Here is a 21188-nt window from a genome sequence, read left to right on the forward strand (position 1 = left end):
ACTAAAGCAATGTTTTAAAATTTTTTAACAATAATATTTTCACTGTTTCATTTTTATCATGAAAGAAGGCGTATAAAATTTCCAGCCTCAATCCACATGAAATTGCTATATTAATATAAATACATATATATATAGATGTAAATAAGATAGTAGATGCTTGATCAAATTAATAGAACCTAGTATATTAACTGGCCAAATTTATCAAGTCCTTTGGCTTTCTGGTTACCTAGGCAATCCAAATGTCTACCTATTGCCTAATTGACAGACTACACAGGTCACTAGACCTTGTTTGCCACCCTGGGCTTCTTCCAGTCCCTTAAGTTTTTCTTTTTCTTTTTTCTTTTTTGTGCTGAAAGAAGAAAAGTAACTGACATCATTTTAAAATCGACAAACCAATTTGGCTAGACAAAGTTAATTTTCAAAGTTTGAGTCTTACCCTCTAACCATGGAACCTAGTTCCAGAATCCCCTAATAGATGATGCATCCAACCTATCATTTGTTTCCTAAAGTAAAACAAGGAAAAACTTGTTTGCAGCTGACACTCTTCTGCTCCTGCACCACTACACCCATCCCCCATGTAACTAAACAATGGATCAGGATTTCATGGGTTCTCTAAACCATCATATATTGACTTCTCTTGCTGATCACAGTTAATTGCTCATAACCCCATGGTAAAGTGGAATAACACTAATACACACATATGCACGTCTTCTTGGACATTATTTCTCATGGGTGTATAAGGTAGTCAATTCGATCCACTAAAGCAATGTTTTAAAATTTTTTAACAATAATATTTTCACTGTTTCATTTTTATCATGAAAGAAGGCATATAAAATTTCCAGCCTCAATCCACATGAAATTGCTATATTAATACAAATACATATATATATATAGATGTAAATAAGATAGTAGATGCTTGATCAAATTAATAGAACCTAGTATACTTCATATCAAACACATTAAAGCAACGTAAAGTTTTGCACACAAATAATAAGATTCTTACCATGTTCCAACTGTTGAATACGGCCAATCAAGGATTCACTGTTGTCCACATTTTCATCCATGCCTGAAGAAGAAAATGTAAGCCTAAGAAAAAGGCAAAAACTAATTTTTAAAAATGAAGTATTGTGTTACATCAAATTCCTCTAGATAGAAATGCATTTCTGAATTTAATTCAAATAATAGCACATCGCCATACTGATCACTGGTTTATAAAAAACACACAAAATACCAGTTACAAATCCAAAAGAAATCAAAAGCAGCAATCACCAGCCATACATCAAAACAATCTGCATAGATAACTCATGAATGGACAATGATGATCACGCTTGATCACCTTCTAGGAAATATTCAATGAGTAAAATTCAACTATTCAAGGTTAGGCTGGAACGACTCAGACAGATATGTTGAAAACAACCTCAAACTGAATGGGAACTAAGTTTCTCCTTTGTCCTTCCAAGTTCCAACTCCTCCAACAAGTACAGTGCCAAGCCAAAATCTAACAAAATTTGTTGGAATTTTCAAAAAAAAAATGATAGGAATTTCTATACGTTGTAAACCATAAAATTTTATCGATCGCATTTATTAGCAAACCAAGAAAGAGGAGGTTGAAAGATATTAACCATCCCAAATTTACGTAAAATTAAAACAGAAAATGAATTTAACTGAAGATAGGGAACAGAGTCAAAAAGCTTTCTGCATCGGGAAGCAATCGAGCAATTCGTATTAGAGAGCGTAAAAGAACCCTAGAATTTGATTCCAATGAAGTACTGATTCAGCCAAAAGAAAATAACAACGAAATAGATCTCCAAACGATAGAATTCGATTACTAAGTTTCAGAATAAACGTGCAAACCTGAAACGAGTTTGGAACCCTAGTAAAACCAAACCGAAACAACTAACAAAAGAGACGGATGGAGGCATTATCGTTCTGGAGATTATTTTTTGTGAAGGCGACTTCAGTGTTTATAGATGACAAAGCCATCGTGACGACCGCCTTTATCTCCGGCTTCGATTCCCGCGAGAGAACTCAAATAACCGGAGCGAACTTGCTGAAAGGAGGTTAGGTTTTTTAACTGCCAATCGTATATGGGCAATTCACATTCAATAATGTGGCCATGTGGGCCCACTAACTTACGTTACTTTGAACTCCTCGAGGGAAAATTCGATTGGGTCTAGTGCCATTTTGGTTCCCAAACTTTAAAATGTGACAATTTATTATACAAATTTTTAAAATGCGGCAATCTAGTCGTTAATTAATGGTTAATCAGTCGTTAAGTGGTATTTGAAAAAGACATAAATGCCCTTTAAGTATTATCTAATTTTCTTTATCAACCATCCAAATATTGACAAAAAATTAACAATCTCAAATCCTTGTCTCTTCTATTCAAGAAAGTTGGGGTCACCAGAATGCCCACACAAACGTAACCCCAACTCTAAGGGCATTTGTGTCTTGAATGGAATAGGCAAGGATTTGGGACTATTATTTTTTTTCTTGTCTGCTTAGATGGTTGATAAAGAAAATTAAATAACACTTGAAGGGCATTTGTGTCTTTTTTATATGTCATTTAACGATAGGTTAACATTTGATTAACGACAAGTACTGGATTGTCATGTTTTGAAAGTTTAGGTACTAAATTATTGTATTTTAAAGTTCGGGGACCAAAGTGGCACTAGGCCCAAAGTACATGGTACTAATGGAGAATTTTCCCTATCTATAATACTATCCAATTTGTGTCTTTAATGGAACAGGTAAGGATTTGGGACTGTAACTTTTTTTTTTTTGTCTGTTTAGATGGTTGATAGAGAAAATTAAATAACACTTGAAGGGCATTTATATCTTTTTCAAATGTCACTTAACGGTAGGTTAACATCTGATTAACGACAGGTACTGGATTGTCACGTTTTAAAATTTCAGGTACTAAATTATTGCATTTTAAAGTTCAAAGACCAAAGTGGCACTAGGCCCAAAGTACATGTACTAATGGGGAATTTTCCCTATCTATTATCAATGGTTAAGGGTGGATTCGAGTCGAGCCGAGCCGAATAGTACGAGGCTTGCACTCGGCTCAAACTCGAGCTCGAGCTCGGTTCGAGCCATAACCTTGAGCTCGAGCTCGGCTCGAGTCAAAAATTCATAAGCTCGAGCTCGATTTTGAGAAAAGAATATTTTATAAAAATAAAAATTATATATAAAAATATTTTTTATTTGAGATTTAAAAATTAAGAATTATAATATATATTTATTTTCTATAATATATATATATTATTTTCTATTTTATATATATATATATATTATTTTCTATAATATATATATATAGATATATATATTCGAGCCAGCTCGCGAGCCTCACGAGCTAAACTCTAATAGGCTTGAGCTCGACTCGTTTATTGATCGAGCCAGTGAATTGGGCTCGAGTTCGAACAACTCGTAAAAAGCTCGACTCGTTGCCACCCCTATCTGTGGTAGTATAATATATCTATATTAGTATAATACTATCAAATTGTGAGGCCACAAAATATATTCTGAATTCTCGTTTTTTATCCCATTTAATTTTTATGTTCAATTATTAATTTACATGGCTTAACGATTAATTTCTACTCTGACAAATCACAGTTCTTTATTTTGATTTTGATTATTAATAGATGTCCACCCAAACCATAAACAACTTAAAACAAAAGGGTAAATTTCTTAAATTACCCTTATGGTGTAACTAATTGGTTAAATGTACTCTTATTATTTGAAAATTGATTGATGTTATCTATATTATTTTTGACAATTGTCTAGCTCTACTATTAGTTCGTTAATATTCCATTAAAACAAGTACACATGTAACACCACGTGGCCGTTTAAACTTTTTTAAAATCCAATATTACCCTTGTCCCCGTCCTCCTCCGACCTCTCTTTATCTTCCTCGACTGTCTTTCAAACCTCACAAACTGAAAAGTGCTTCAGAGAGACAGTGGTGGTCGTCGTTGTTGTTGCCCGCGATTTCTTCAACAGGTCACCTCCTTGTATTATTTCTGATCTGAACCCAGATCTAAGATTGGTTCGTTTTTCTCCTCAAGGTAGGTGGCTTGTGCAGTGGAGGGAAGGCAGGCAGTGATTTCTTCAACCGCCACTGCAATCTCTCTCATCTGGTTTCCTCTCTCACTATTGAACCAGTAGTGACTTGAAATGCTCGGGACCCAACTAGCGGTGACCTGCGACTATTCTAGTAGTACGAGTAAAAGTCTCTGAGATGCCATTCATCTTAAGATGTCTCCTTCGTCTCCATTTTTGCTTAGACATTCCTCAAAACTCCCCCACCAAAATAGAACAAAACTTGGTTTTTATGAATTTCTCAGTTTTCAACAACGATGTTGAAGCTCGAGATCCAAATCAAATGTTATAAAATAGAAAGAGAGAACTGACATAGAACTCTTTTAAGCAAAAATCATGAGATTCAACCCAATCAAAAAAATCACGAGCATTAGTTGAATAGAAGATGAACTACCCAATTTTGCAGCCGCTTGAGACGAAAAGGGAAAAACCTTACCAAATCTGGAAATTCAGACGAAGATTTAAATATTTCTGTTGAATTTTGATCTCATAAAAGATTAAATCCAATGGGTTTGATTGGTCAATTACATGAGAAATTGCACATGCACACTTGATTGAATAATCAGTTTTTTCTCTTAGAAAAAACCCAGTTTTGAACTTGTCCCACATTAGAAAATTATAAGTTTTGTTTTCATTATTTCAATAGGAGCTGATTTACACTCCTTAGAATTATTAGAGGAGAGTATGGAGATTCGATACCGCAACGCACGCGCACGCGTGTGTGCAGCGCAATGAAGCACTTTAGAGGCGCACTTTGCTCGCACTTGGTTTTGGTGCGTTGCTAACCGTTGATCACCGTTGATGAGATCAACAGTCATGATTCGATCGGGTGTGATCAAGAGGCACAATTCAAAGTTAACAGTCACTAACTGTTAACTACTTTTTAAACAGTCACAATGTTTGAAATTGTGACTGTTCAAGGTGCCTTCTCTAAACCAGCACCTACATTTTCTTCCTACATTTTCTTCATACCTCTTCACAAATTATTTAAGAAGCATGAATCAGACTCCAAAACACACAATTTCGAAATTCACTCTCTCTCTCTCTCTTTCCCAGTCCGGTCTGCTACAGTCTCACAGAATGTTTCTTTGGAGACTTTTCAACTTTGCTGGTTGCAGATTCTCGCCCAAGGCTCTGTTGTATTATGGGAACGAATTTGCCTGTAACCCAACAGCAAACTCAGTAAAACTGAGTGGGGACAAATAACGTTCTAAAGATAGTGTCTTCAGACGCGCCTCAGAGCTTCTCCTCCAAAATTACAGTGACCCCATTTTCTTCAATAATTTCCAATAAAAAGGAATAAAAGAACATTTTTGACCTAATTTCGTTGGACAACAAATGTAAACCCTTTCAAGTTCAAGAGAAATTTAAATGAAGAATTCAACACACAAGAAGAAGCCAATTTAATTGGAGAGAGAGATTGGTATCGACAACAAGAGAATTAGAGTTCTAATCAGAGAGAGAGAGAGAGGAGGGGGAGGAAATGAGTTCGGACAAACTTGTACAGCTAACATCTCCGGCCCTACTCACTCCCTATTCCAGTATAATCAGCATCGCATAAGGAAGACGGTCGAACAAACTTGTTTCTTTGGATAAGATTGGTAACGGTGACACTTTGATCTATCACCCTAGAATGCAAGTTGATTCCTATCAAGCAGTTCTCCTTGAATCATATGACTCCTAGAACGACTCCTTGACCTTGCCCTTGACGGATACCTCGAGGGAGACCTGTTGTCCCTGCTATAAGGTGAATGGGAGTGGGAATACCTTGATTATTTGGAGCACGACATCATAGTGCAGAATCAAATAGTTTAGTTTTAGTCCCAGAAAAGATAGCTTTCCTGACGGGCAAGAAGGGACGTAGCGATGGCGACAGTGAAAAGAGAGAATGAGAGAGAGACAGAGGAGAGAGAACTGTTTGGATTTAATGGAAGGGTAAAATTGAGATTTCAGCCATTTTTTTAATATTTAATTGTAATGATAATTTTTTGAAATAGTAGGGGTAGTGTTAGACAATAGTCAAATAGTAGGGGTATACTTAGTCAATTAGCTAAACCATAAGGGCAGTTTAAGAAATTTATCCACTAAACATAAACCCTAATAGAATACACAAACGAACCTTGATTTATTGGTGACTTATATTATATCTTCACCCAAATAGCACTCTATATTCAACACCTAAAAAACTTCATCTGAGACTTGTTAAGCTTTCTCTGGTTGGTAAAATGATATCTATGATTTGTCACAATGATGTCTTCATTTCTTCATCTCTATTAGATTATACTTGGGTTCATGAATGATTCGATAATGCCCTCATTTCTTTTTCATCAAATCCTCAATCAACTCCTATCCCTATTTTCAAGTCAAGTTGGGTTACATTAGCTTTGGATTCAAGAATAATTTAGAAATGCCTTCATTCTTTTAATGTTAATTGGATCCCCAATCAACTCTACTTATCCCTATTTTTCATGCCAGGTTGGGTTAGATTAGCTTTGGGTTCCTCTCATTAACATCCATAAAACTTTAAGTATGTTGATAGGTTTATCTTCCTTTAGTACTAGCTTAACCCAACTAGATGTGATTCAATCCAATAAAAGAACAATAAATATTTCAGATTATAAGAGAAAAGAAGAAGAATAAGAAGAAAAGGATGGAGAAGAAGGGAGAAAGGAGGAGTTCGAATAATCTCCTCTCTCTCCACACTAATTCTTTTATTAATCTTCATTAACTAGGCTAATTATAAGTTTGCCCTTAAGTGAGCGGCCAGCTAAGCAAGAACTTAAAAGAACTTATAAAAGAGGTTAACATACAAAATAAATAACATACTACTTAAACATAAAAATAGATACTAGGGCCCATTCGGCCTAGTCTCTCTACACTACCCCTCAAGCTAAGCATAAATGTCAATTATGTCCAACTTGCTTATATAGTGTGTCAGCTTCCCTTTGTTAAACAGTGTGTTTCTGTGTAATATCTTTAAACTGGACACATATGAGACTCGTGTTAGTTTAGAATCTTCACAGCCGTTGGATAGATCTAGGGAGATTTATCCTACCAAGGTTGACACTGATGTACCACCAAGTTGGTTGGTGGCTTGTCTCAGCTGCCAGGGTGAGACCTGAGGTACATGCAGTGTGGGTTTTCTTGAAACCCTGAACCGGACTAAAATTCCAGTATTGCTCTGGACCTTGGATATAGATGGGCAAAACTGGAATGTTACACCTGACCCCTAGACTCGATTATGATACCACACTAGATGTTGGATTGGGCTGTCTTTGATATGTCAATCAGTGAGATCCTTAGAGGGGGTCAAAACCTGGGTATGATACCTTGGAGATAGATGGGCAAAACTGGAATGTTACACCTGACCCCTAGACTCGATTATGATACCACACTAGGTGTTGGATTGGGTTGTCTTTGATATGTCAATCAGTGAGATCCTTAGAGGGGGTCAAAACCTGGGTATGATACCTTGGAGATAGATGGGCAAAACTGGAATGTTACACCTGACCCCTAGACTCGATTATGATACCACACTAGGTGTTGGATTTGGCTGTCTTTGATATGTCAATCAGTGAGATCCTTAGAGGGGGTCAAAACCTGGGTATGTTGGGACAGTTCGAGAATTCATCTGAGTGGGTGATCATAGTGACATGATCAGCCCCTTTGTCGGACAAAGTGAATGATCGGGGATGCACTCTCTTTGATGGAAACCAAAACTACCGGCAGTCGATTTCAACCATTGAAATTTGTTTTGCAAAATATATTTAGATATATATATTATGATTTCAAAATGTTTGCAAAAGGTTTTAATTCCCGGGATCCATGTGAGTAGAGAGTGCAACACTGTACCTTGCAGCCGATGGAGATGTCATCTCTTGTCGGGCAGTGTTTGATCATTATGGGTAGAGATGTTAAGTGTAAAATCATTGAGGATAATACCTGATGGGCTAATCTTGCATCTCCTCACAGTCCTTGGGTTTTTATAAGGTGGCTTGACCCAATGACCATTTAGTGTAAATGTTGGGCCCATTAAGAGCCCATGGTGATGGACTCGGGTTCACTGTCTCCTATAGTGAATTCGGCCAGGCCTTGTAACAGAGGTTGGGCTGAACCCATGTGGCTGATGTGTAGATCAATATTTCGGTCCCACACAATACAAGGATATCCAACTGGGCAGCAATTTGGAGGGTAAGTGAGCACATAGACTTAATAGGCCTAAAGCCCAATTTGAACTGGTTTAATGAGATTAATTAAAGAGGGGCAGTTCTGGGATTTAGATCAACAGATAGGATAAGGGATTGTCCCTATCCACTCAGAGAGTCCAGATCTAAATAATGATTTGGATCAGGAAACTCCTAATTAGATTAGGAGGGCTAATTTTTATCTGTAGATAATATAAGGGATTATCCTTATCTCTTAAAGAGAGTCCAGATCCAAATACAAGATTTGGATTAGAAAACTCCTAATGGGATTAGGAGAACCTCTCTTTAAGGCTATAAATAGAGGAGCTGGGCGAACCTCCAGTTCATCCATCAGTCTACTGATTTAAGAGAGATGACAACATACAGTTTGACTACTTCTGTCTTCTGCTCTTGCTCTCTCCTGCTCCTGCCGCCATACCAGTTCGATCTCCACCTGTGGAAGCGATCAAGAAGTGTTTTGATATTACCTTTTGGTAGAAAAGGTAATTTGAAGTCGTGTCCACTAGCCCTCCATCAGGTTCTTGCTGAAGAGCCATCCTGCTGATTCTGCTTCATCCTGCACCGTATCATCTTCAGTGGAAGTAGTCTTTGGATCTATACTTGGGCGTGAACACCTTCATTGGAGGTAATTGTTACTTCGTATCAAGTATAACCTTCCACTCTCTTTTGGTTTCAGATCTGGTCTGGTTTAGGTTCAAGATTAATCATTGAAAATGCAGTTTTCTAAAATAGGGAATGTGATTCCCACGTGGGAGAGATAAATTTTTGAAATTTCGCCCAACCTTCCTATAGGGTTCGGCCATCCATATGATGGATCTCTCATCCCTTCACCCTTTTGGAAAACCTTTGGTCAAAACATCAGCCAAATGCTCTTCTAAAGAGATAAATGGTAAGCAAGCCTCCCCTGAAGCAACTCTCTCCCGTATAAAATGTCTTGTCAGCCTCTATGTGCTTAGTTCTGTCATGTTAAACAGGATTATGTGCAATGTTGATAGCTGCCTAGTTGTCACAGTAGAGCATCATTGGCTTCTCATAGTCAATACTTAACTCTTCCAAAAGAGATCTCTACCACAGTAATTCTAATACTCTATGTCCAATTGCCCTGTACTCTACTTCAACTGAGGAAATAACACTCACTGCATAGGAAATATCTAGCCGAGTCATGTAGAGATATAACAACATCCCTATCACTCTCTAAAGCACTCCCATATCAGACAACAGTTCACCATCAATTGCAGAGAGCTTATGATTGAGGTGTATATGGGTGGAAGCCAGTTTAGCACCAAGTTTACCAATCTCTACAAGGAGGTCAAAAACGCACTTACGTTGAGAAATAAAGATACCATCCTTAGATCTAATAACTTCAATTCCCAAGAAATATTTGAGATCCCCCATATCCTTGATATCAAATTTAGAGTTAAGAAATATTTTGAGCTTAATCACCTCCTAGGTGTCATTACCCATAACCACAATGTCATCAACATAAACAATCAGAAAAGTTACCAAGGAGTTACTTCTTTTCAAAAACAAAGTATGGTCATATTGAGTTTGTATGTAACCAAAAGAGACAATGGCAACTCTGAATCTCTCAAATCATGCCCAATGAGACTGTTTGAGACCATAAATGGATTTTTGCAATTTACACACCTTCCCTTGCATTTCCTTTTCATACACCTCTGGAGGCAAAGACATATAGACCTCTTCATGTAGGTCTCCATTCAAGAAGGTATTTTTAACATCAAAATAGTGGAGGGGCCAATCAAAAGTAGTAGATAGAGACAACAAGATTCGAACTGAAGTCATCTTAGCCACAGGAGCAAAAGTCTCAAGATAATCAATACCATACATCTGAGTGTAGCCTTTAGCAACCAATCTAGCCTTAAATCTCTCAATAGTGCCATTTAAATGATACTTAATAGTGAAAACATATTTAGAATCCACCGATTACTTCCCTTCAGGTAAATCCACAATATCCTAAGTATGGTTCTTATGCAAAGCATCTAGTTCAACCATCATAGCATCCCTCCATTCAGGTTTGGATGGGGATTCTAGCATAAACATGGAAATCACATGGGTAGAAATAGAGGCAAGAAAATAGTAATATGTAGGGGATAGAAGGCTATAAGACAGGTTTTTGGAGATATAATGTGTTGTACACTTTCACTTGCCTTTTCAAAGGGCAATAGAAAGGTTAAGGTTTGGGAAGGTAGAAGAAGGGTCAGATGAAGGCTGACTTGTTACCCCAGAAGTGATGGAAGGTGCTAGAGGTTTAGTTGAAGAAGTGGAAACAACATGCCAATGTCGGAATTTTTGTCTTTGGTATCACCTTTGGACAATAGGATGTGAGGGAAACCTAGGAGGATGATCTAGAGGAGGAGGAGGAGGAAGAACAGGAACATGAGAGGTAGACCTAGTGGAAGGAGAATCAACAGAAGAAGATGGCTCAACAAAAGACTCAAAAGGAACAGGAAGAGGAACAACTGGGAACATAGCAAATGGCCTCTCAGAATGCCGCCCCCCCCCCCCCCCCCCTTAAGAGAAACACCAAAGAAAGGACTAGACTCAACAAATGTGACATCCCTAGAGACAAAACGGGTGCCACGAACCAGATCAAAACAACAATATCCCTTCTATGTAGAGGCATATCCTAAGAACACACAATTATGTGCCTTAAGCTCAAATTTGTCTTTGATGATTATGAACATGTACATAGCAAGTGCATCCAAAAACTCGGAGAGGAAGAGAAAAAAAATCCTCATCCAAAAAGAGAAGCCTAAATGGGGTTTTAAAACCCAAAACCCCAAAAGGCATATGGTTAATCAAATATGTGGCAGTAAGAACATCCCCCTAGAATTTGATAGGAACATGTGATGCAAACAAGAGGTATCTAACAACCGTAACTACATGGCGGTTCTTCATTTTTTCGACTCCATTCTGTTGTGGAGTATAGGAACAAGAACTCTGATGAATAACCCCAAAGGTCTCAAAGTATGATGAAAGGTTTTTCTCAAAATATTTCTTAAAATTATCAGAGCGAAATATTTTAACCCGGGTATTAAACCGAGTAAGAACAAGTTCATGAAACATTTGCACAATGGCAAGAACTCTTTATCATGAGATTTCATGAGGTAAATCCAAGTATAACAAGAATAATCGTCAATAAAGAAGATAAAATACTTGTAACCCCCATAGTAGATAGATGATATGGCCCACACACATCGAAGTGCACAATATGAAAAAGAAGAAATAAATCTTTTATTGCTTATTGAATAAGAATGTCTACAATGCTTTGCGAGTTCACATGATTCATAATGAAGACTTGATAGAGACATTCCCTTGAACATATCGGGAAACAAATGACTCAAAGTAGAAAAAGATAAATGACCAAACCGTAAATGGCATAACATGATTCTATTAAAAGACTAACGAAACAAACTCCAAGGCTACTCCATTAGGTGGTCCATGACTCCTATCAGGTGTGTCTAGCAAGTATATTCCATTCGTTTCATGGCCACTCCCAATTGTCCTCTGACATGTTAGGTCCCGAAAAACACAATGGGTAAAAAAAAATGTTATGCTATAGTTCATAGATTTAATCAAGCTACTAACAAATAAAATATTAGTATTAAGTTTGGGGAAATGAAGAACAGAGGATAAGACAATGGTGTCAGAGGCCTTGGTATCCCCTTTGCCAGAGATGGGAGCAAGAGACCTAATAGCAAAGGATATCTTCTTTCTACCACAGAAGATTTGATATGAACAAAAGATGTTAGATAAACTAGCCATATGGTTTGATGCACTAGAATCAATAATCTAAGGGATTTTATGATTATTTGAATTAGTAGCATGATTTGTAGAAGCACAAGTACCTGAGTGAGCAAATACGGATGAAGAGGTGTTGCTGGAAGGGTTGGATGCTAAGATAGTGGTTTCCAAGTGATTCAAAAATCTCCCATACTTTTCAAACTCTACCTTTACTGTTGTTAGTTACTCTATAGCTAATTTTTCTTCACTTTCCCTATTTCCTCCTTTAGGCACTGTGGCAACATTATCATTCTTAGGCTTTTTAGTTTGACCATTTTTTTTTAAATTAATGTTATTGTTGTTATTCTGAAACTTGTCTGGGAGAAGATCTGTTCTAACAAGTGTCCTTAGTATGCCTTGGTTTCTTGTAGTATTCACATATCATTTCTTTCTTCTCAGTTGAACCCTTTGGCTTTATTTTAGCACGAGCAAAGTGTTCTATAGGTGGACTCTATAACTGTACCCGTTGCCTACTTTCCTCACTACTTACCATAGCATATGCCTAAGCAAGAGTGACCTCATCCTTGGCCAGGGTTGAGTCCTGTAAGATACTCAAACACCCTATTTCGTTCCACGAATTTTCTGAATGTCTCTGCATTCTTGGTGCTCTCTCATACCACTGTTTCCATAACATCAATCTCCTACCATAGGGACTTCAACATTAAGTAGTAGACAATTGTTCTCTCTTCTCCCCCTGTTTCAATTTTCACATCATTCTTTAGCTTGTAGGCCCTTGCAACATTCAACTTCTGAGAATATGTTTTTATAACACTATCCCAAATCTCCTTAGTTGAAGTCATCCAAAGATAATGTTGACTTAGGTGAGGCTGCATAGAATTAACTAACCATCCAATCACTGTGTAATTCTCTTGCATTCACTTCTCATATGTAGGATCGATCTGTCGATTTTTCCTTACTGCCTATGAGAAACCTCAGTTTACCTCTACTACAGACATAAATCTTTATAGATCGTGCCCAGGCCAAATAATTGGTTCCATCCAGTTTGATTGTAGTCACTCTTGTCAAAAGGGAATCTACTAGACCAACCCCGACACCAAGATATGCCTCATATCACTTCCAAACTGCTCCATTGACTAAACCAAAATAAAAAAACAATGTTTTCAATCTTTATACACCTAACTGAGGTCAGTTAAACACCTAAATGACCCAAAACTAAGGTTTCATTGCACCAACTTCCAGGGAGAGAGAGAAGAAGCAACCACTCCTACCAAAGCTTCCCAAACCTCTTTCAATTGTAATTGCCCACTTCTAGAGATCAAAAGGAGTCCTCCAAGCCTTGACCGCCACAACCAAACAATCTCTTTGACATGTAACTGGAAACTCTTTAGTCGACTAGGGTTTTGGGCAAAAAATCAGCAACCCCACTTTCTTGGCAATCTATAACCATACTCTAATTCTCCAAACTCTCTGCCAACTAGGCAAAAAAGTTCTCTGAATAATCAACAATTTATCTCTCCATAAACTCTTCTAAATGAATGGTGCATGAGAAAAGAAAAGAAAACCAAAAGAGGAAGAAGGCCTGCTCTAATACCAAGATGTGATTCAATCCAATAAAAGAATAGTAAAATATTTCAGATTATAAGAGAAGAAGAAGAAGAAAATGATGGATAAGGGAGAAAGGAGGAGTTCGAATAATTTCCTCTCTCCCCACACTAATTCTTTTATTAATCTTCATTAACTAGGTTAATTACAAGTTTGCCCTTAAGTGGGCGGCTAGCTAGGCAAGAACTTAAAAGAACTTATAAAAGAGGTTAACAAACCCATTAACATACAAAATAAATAGCATACTACTTAAACATAAAAACGGATACTAGGGCCCATTCGGCCAGTCTCTCTACACAACTATTTGGGGTTGGCTCTAATTAAGTGGTCTTCCCTAACTTTTTATGACCATTAATGAGGCCATTTCCTTCTTGTGGATTGCTAATTATTTTGAATATTCTCTTTATTATGAAAACCAAATTAGTTTCAATTTTGATTAAGCATTGTAGTACTCTACATGAATGTTGGGAATAAAGCATTCATAAAAGCCATAGTACTTCATATACAACATCAAATTTCTATATAAGATAAAGAGTTTATCTTAATATATATATATATATATATATATATATATATATATATATATATATATATATATATATATATTAATACGATTGGTGTGCTCTCTCCTTGCAGCAAATAGAATCTACTTGTGCGATTAGATTGAAAGTTGCACGTGAGAGCAATCCAATCGTGTTAAGACTTATGTTCCTTTCGAATCACACGTGATTTCCCTTTCGAGTTTTCCTGTTTTGACCTTCCCTTGGTCTCGTGCTTTTGCCGTTTTTTCCTCTGTCGTCGCTGTCGGAATGAGAGCCCGCCATTGCCAAGGAGAACGAAGGAGGTCTTCCCGTTTTTCTCTCTTCCTCATGAAAGCAAATCCAGTTCTCTCTGTCGTTTTTTTTTTTTTTTGGGAGGGGGGGGGGGAGGGGGAGGGGGAAGGTTTCAGCCTGAAACCACATGCAAAAGATTTGGTGTTTGCTGTTTTTTCCTCTGACGCTACTGTTGGATGGCCGAACCCTGCAGGAAGGTTGGGCGAATTTTCAAAATTTTTTCTCCTATTTGGGAATCGCATTCCCTTATTTTAGAAAACTGCCTTTTCAATTATCATTTTGAACCAAACCGGACCAGATCTGAAACCAAAAGGAATGAGAGGGATATACCTGATACAGAGTAACAGTAACTCCCAAAGAAGGTGTTCACGCCCAAGGAGAAGACTAAAAACTGTTTCCTCTAAAGATAACATAGTGTGAGGTGAAACAGAACCAATAGGACAACTCTTCAACAAGAACCAGATTCTTCAGCAAGAATGGGATAGAGGGCTGATGAGCATGAATTCAGATTGCTTCTTCTACCAAGAAGCAATATCAAGAACAATTCTTGATCACTCCCATAAGTGGAAATTGAACTGGGTAGGGGCTGCAAGAACATGGAAGAACCTTGCAGATTGTTGTATCTTGTCTGATGTCTTTTTCATGTTCGCCCTGCTCTCTTATTTATAGCCTTAAAGAGACAACCTCCTAATCTGATTAGGAGTTTCCTTATCCAAATCTTTATTTGGATCTGGACTCTTTAAGTGATAAGGATAATCCATTATCTTATCTGCAGTTTAAGATCAGTTTGATCCTAATCAAATTAGGAGTTTCCTGATCCAAACCTTTATTTGGATCTGGACTCTTTAAGTGGATAAGACTTATCCTCTTATCCTTATTTGCTGATTCAAACCCAAACTTGCCCCTATTTAATTAATCTAATTAACCCAGTTTGAAATTGAGCTTTAGGCCCATTAAGTTTATGTACTCACTTAACCTCTTAACCTGTTGGACAGTTGGCTCTCCTTGTATGGCGTGAGACCCAAACATTGATTTACACATAAGCCATATGGGTTCAATTCAGTCCTTGTTACAAGGCTTGACCAAATTCACTATAGGAGACAGTGAATCCCTGAGTCCATCACCATGGGCTCTTAATGGGCCCAACATTTACACTAAATGGTCCTTGTGTCCAACCACCTTACGAAAATCCAAGGACTGTTGACAGATGCAAGATTAGCCCATCAAACATTACCCTAAATGGTCTTACACTTAACCTCTCAATCCATAATGATCAAACACTGCACGACAAGAGATGACATCTCCCTTTTACAGACATTTTGAAACCATAATATATGTGTATGTATATCTTTATATAAACATATTTTGCAAAAACAAATTTCAACGATTGAAATCAACTGGCGACAGTTTATGTTTCCATCAGAGAGAGTGCATCCCCGACCATTCACTTTGTTCGACAAAGGGGCTGATCATGTCACTATGATCACCCACTCAGATGAATTCTCGGACTGTCTCAACATACCCAGGTTTTGACCCCCCTCCAAGGATCTCACTGATTGACATATCAAAACAGTCTAATCCGACACCTAGTCCAATACCATAATCTAGTCTAGGGGTCAGGTGTAACATTCCAGTTTTGCCCATTTATCTCTAAGGTCTAGAGTAATACTAGAATTTCATACCAGTTCAGGGCTTCAAGAAAACTTACACTGCATGTACCTCAGGTCTCACCCTAACAGGTGAAACAAGCCACCCCAACCAACTTGGCGGTACATCAGTGTCAACCTTAACAGGATAAATCTCCCAAGATCTATCCAACAATTATAAAGATTCTAAACTAACACGAGTCTCATAAGTGTCTAGCTTAAGGGTATTCACAGAAACACACACCACAATAACATAAATCAATTATGTACTTTATTCATTTACAATAAATGTGAAAAGGTACATCAATCTGATTGGAGCTAAAGGCATAACTATCTAACAGCAAATTCAACACCTCAGACGTCTCCAAAAGTGATGATTTGGGTGTGTGAGTAGATTGAGAGTCGCATGTGACAGCAATCCAATCGTGTTAAGACTTAAGTTCCTTTCGAATCGCTTGTGCTTTCCAGAGCCCGCTATTGCCAAGGAGAACGAAGGAGGTCTTCCCGTTTTTCTCTCTTCCTCATGAAAGCAAATCTAAGTTCTCTCTCCTGTTTCTGTTTTTTTTTTTTTTTGAGGGGGGGAGGGGAGGAGGTTTCAGCCTGAAACCACATGCAAAAGATTTGTTGTTTGACATTTTTCCCTCTGACGCTACTGTTGGAAGGAGAGCCCTCCATTGCAAAGAACGAAGGAGGCCTTCCCATTTTGCCCTCTTCGTCATGAAAGCAAATCTCGATTCTCTCTGTTGTTTCTGGTTTTTTTGGGGTTTCAGCCTGAAACCACATGCAAAATATTTGATGTTTACAATAGATCGCAAAAAGGAAAAAAAATGAAGAAAAGAAAAAGCTTACTGGCAAATTCAACACCTCAGACGTCTCCAGAAGTGATGATTTGGGTGTTCACTATTGTTCTCTTTCTTCTCCATCAACCGATCAAAACGAGAGATCTTTCATTTCTTTCTATGGTTTCTTGGTTGCTACTGTCCCTTCTGCTGTTAGTTGATTTTTCTCCCCCCTCTGTCCCTTTGCGTCTGTGTTCTTTGTCTTGCGTAGTAAGATAGGAAAAGAGAGAAAGAAAAGAGCTACCTAGATTTGTTACTGGCAAATTCAACACCTCAGACGTCTCCGGAAGTGATGATTTGGGTGTTCTCCTTTGTTCTCTTTCTTCTCAATCAACCGATCAAAACGAGAGATCTTTCATTTCTTTCTCTGGTTGCTTGGTTGCCATTGTCCCTTTTGCTGTTAGTTGATTTCTCTCCCCCCTGTCCCTTTGTGTTTGTGTTCTCTGTCTTGCGCAATAAGATAGGAAAAGAGAGAGAAAAGAGCTATCTAGATTTGTGTGAACATGAAGAGAGGGGTTCGAGGGAGAAGAGAACAAGTTGGCTAGGTTCTTTAAAATAGTTAACCGGCGATCAACGGTTAACAGTACATACGGAACATCCAATGGCTAGTGGCAATGAATGCAGGAGCCAGGTGGCGACGACTTGGTCCAACAATCCAATCGACGCTTTCATACATACGCAGGGTTGAACTGTTTTTTAACCATTGAACCGGATCGGTTCGAAGCATGAAGTATGAACGCTCCCCAACTGGTTCCAATAATCCGGTTACACATGGGTTTGATCATGGCGTAAAATTGGAAAAATGAGTCTCACTCGTGTGCATGTGATTCCTTATTTCCTTTCCTCCATGATCAACCTATTTGAAGATTTTCATTTTTCATTTTCTTTTACCTTCCACTTTCCCCTACAACCTTTCTGCTAGTATATGCACTGTTATGATTAATGGTGTATCATGGTTATTATAACGTTTTCTTATTATAAACCATTTTATCAATGGTTGACTTCATTAATTAACATTATAAAAGCTTAATTATCCTTCTTTTCATTCAAGCTTTGAACCAAGAATGCTTGATAAAAAGATGGACGACTAAACAAACATATTTTTTATTTCAATGTTGTCCATCATGTGTTATAACTTAAGAACAATGTTTTAACTAGATAACTGAATTGAAATGGTGTTCTCATATGTAATAACCTTGTTTAGAAACAACTTTTGAACTATATTCTACTAATGTGTATGGTTATTCATTACATATCATATTTAACCTCCTCTTAATCGTACCTGATGTGCAATGCCATAACTGAATAAATGCAATAATATTTTGCAAAGACATGCCTCGGCCACCACAAAATAGGAGTAAATAGAAGCAATTGGTTGTGGTTGCTATCTCTATTTACTATTATATGTTAGTGGAATTATTTTTTTAGTTGTCTTGATTATTCATGTCATTGCAACTAGGAGTAGGAGGATGAAAACTAGGGTATTAAGCATTGACAGTGAGGATGATATTGAGATTGAGTCAATCAAACCATAAGACTATGGTCATGGTTTTCGACCACGCATGTGTACACTATACAAGAATAAATAAAAACAATATTAGGTTATGTGATTTGCTTAAAAGTATACGAAAGTTAATGAGCACTAAAAAAATGGGAGTAGAGGAAATGGTTTTGCATGCTTCCTAAACATTTTGGCACATGACTTCAAGAACAGAAAGTAGCGATGGAACTTTAGAAAAGTCTAGGTTGTTTATAAGCAAGTACATCAAGATGGTGTTAAATGTTGTATTAGTTTGCATGGAGTGCTGCTTAAAAATCCAAAACCTATGCATATTGTGGAAAATCGACTTGGAGTGAGGACGGTTTAAAATATGGAGTGGAGTCACCACCTAAAATTTTCAGAAATGGGAATTTAGGAAAACTCAGAATTTTGCAAGAAAAACATTTTTTTTTCTTGGTGACTCGTAACCAGTTGAAGACAAAATTCTTAGGGTCCGGGGACCAAGGTGGGTGTGAGAAGGTGTTAGGCACCCCACACATGCCTAGTTAAACCAGTCTCTACTTTACCAATGTACCAAGAATGATTTTACAACTTTGGGCTTAAAACAAGCAGTTATTTTATCTATCAAGAGAAAAGTCAAACTCTAAGTCCAGGTTGAAATCTCCTATCACTGCTATAGGGGTATTTCCATTATTAAATTCAACAAAATAATCTTTTAGGGATTTCCAAAATTTAGATCTTATGCTCTTTTGAGGTTTTCCATAAATAAAACAAAGGAACCAGAGAGTTTCTGGGAGAAAAGAATTGACACTAATGAACATGTACCTATGGGACTTCTTGAGGATTTGGATATCTAGGTTTCCTTTCCAGAACAGGGCCAGCCCCCCAGCTAGACCTGAAGCATCCATTAAACAGGCATTTGGGTAATTTGTTCTCTTTTGCAAATATTCCATTTTTCCAGATTGGACTTTAGTTTCAGAAAGGAATAACATATCAGGGGAACTATTCTTAACAAAGTTCAAGAAATTTAAGTTAAAAGATTTCCTACAGATACCACAACAGTTCCAACACAAAAGCAGACATGCCAGTGTTTTTGGTGTTGAAATGGATTACCTCTTTGGAGTCCTCTCGAGAGTTTGCATTGGAACGCCTTCCATGATTATGGATTTAATGGTATGAGGGCTTCTTGAGTGATGGGGGTGTCATGATTCAAAGCCGCCAAATGAGGGCTTCTTGGGCCTAGACTCATAGAGTTGGTAGATCCTGACTACCGCCAACTCTCGTTCTTGTCAAGGTCCCAGGCCCTAAGGTTTCTCCCCTCTCCTAGTGACGGTTACCCCAATCATCTCGCATGGGGTTTCTCCCTCTTCTTCTATCTTCCTCCTCTTGCCGGTGATGAGCTTGTTCATGCTGGATAAACTCACCAAAGTCCGGAAGACGCCAGTCAGCTCTCAAGGATGTTTCAACCTTAATCCAGGGCCCTGAGATGGGAAATTCATGGGCCGCAAAACGAAAAAATTTTCATGGTTGGCCGGGTGATAGCTTGCATGGGTGCAACGGCAATGGCCATGATCAACACGACCACAGAGGTAACAAACACCAGGGAGACTCATAACGATAAATGGCCCATATTGTTGGAGTAACAAAACCACCAACCTTTCAGACAGAGGTAGTTGTCATGGATCTCCACAGCTTTACAATCAAGATAAGCAACACCTATCTGTTGAGCTCTTTCTATGTTTATCATTTCAAAGGGGAGACCATGGACTTGCATCCAAACCTCAGCCTTTGTGACGACCGAATCCCTCTGGTCTCTTCTTTCCCTCCATTCGTCTAGCATGAGCCATTGGCCAAAAACATACCAGAGTCCATTATTCCTAACATTATCGTAGTCGTCCTGGTATCTGAACGTAAACCTGTAGTAGCCTCTACTTAAGGGTTGCACCATTAGACTACTTTCATTTACCCCCCAACTTCCGTGAACTCTATTGATGAGGTCATGCATGGGTATGGTGGCTCTAGGAAAAACTCTCCCTATCATGCACAAATGCCAGATGCTTCTGGTTTCCTCTGTTATACTTCTGGAAAAGTCAAAGATGTCTACATTCTGGCTATCATTGCATTGGAGGAGTTGAGAAAAGGCAGCATCAAGATTCTGATAGTCCTCATTTCCTCCCTCCTCATTATGTTTTTGGTTCTCTGGATTCATCCTAAAGGGTGAGAAGAAGGTTAGAAAAACTTTTAAGAAGAGAAACAAAACCCTCAAAAGAGGTAAGAAAACCCAAAATGGGTAGAGATGACAAATCTGATGAAGACGAACAACAACAAACGAGAAAGAGAGGGAAGAGAGAACTTCCTACAAACTTCCTATCAATATAGGCCATGTTCTAGAGTGAAGGTTAGGAACTAAACAAAGGCAGTGGCGTTGGAAGAAATTTAATTTTTTTACAATTGCCCGGTTGCCCCCAGTCAAATGAAATAGCAAGGGGTCAAATAAAATTTGATTTCTTAAATTAGGCCCTTTTGTTTTCATGATTCTAAAAGGCCTAAACTAAAGGTGTGCCCCCACTGATCAAATGTCATTGATCTGCCACTGAACAAAGGGAGATGGTTGACATGCATTTAATACATGGTTTTCGGACTAAAATCTAGGGCAAGATACGTCATTATTACCACCTAAGGGCTAAAAACTGACA

The 21188-nt window shown here is 37.9% G+C and overlaps 1 protein-coding gene across 1 annotated transcript in view; it reads right to left on the reverse strand.

The window, feature by feature from the left end:
• The window catches only part of MEE13 (myosin heavy chain-like protein), an 85198-nt gene extending 67685 nt beyond the window's left edge, over positions 1 to 17513 (reverse strand). Inside the window, exons 1-2 of the mRNA XM_088969874.1 lie at positions 17002 to 17513; positions 1004 to 1066 (exon numbers count right to left, since the gene is read on the reverse strand). Coding sequence (XP_088826000.1) covers positions 1004 to 1064 — 61 coding nt within the window. The 5' untranslated portion in view covers positions 1065 to 1066; positions 17002 to 17513. The remainder of the gene's footprint in view (positions 1 to 1003; positions 1067 to 17001) is intronic.
• Positions 17514 to 21188: the final 3675 nt, after the last annotated feature.

The sequence above is a fragment of the Nelumbo lutea genome, chromosome 1 (assembly GCF_056320005.1).
Source record: "Nelumbo lutea isolate HS-2025 chromosome 1, American lotus-T2T, whole genome shotgun sequence".
Lineage (NCBI taxonomy): Eukaryota > Viridiplantae > Streptophyta > Magnoliopsida > Proteales > Nelumbonaceae > Nelumbo > Nelumbo lutea.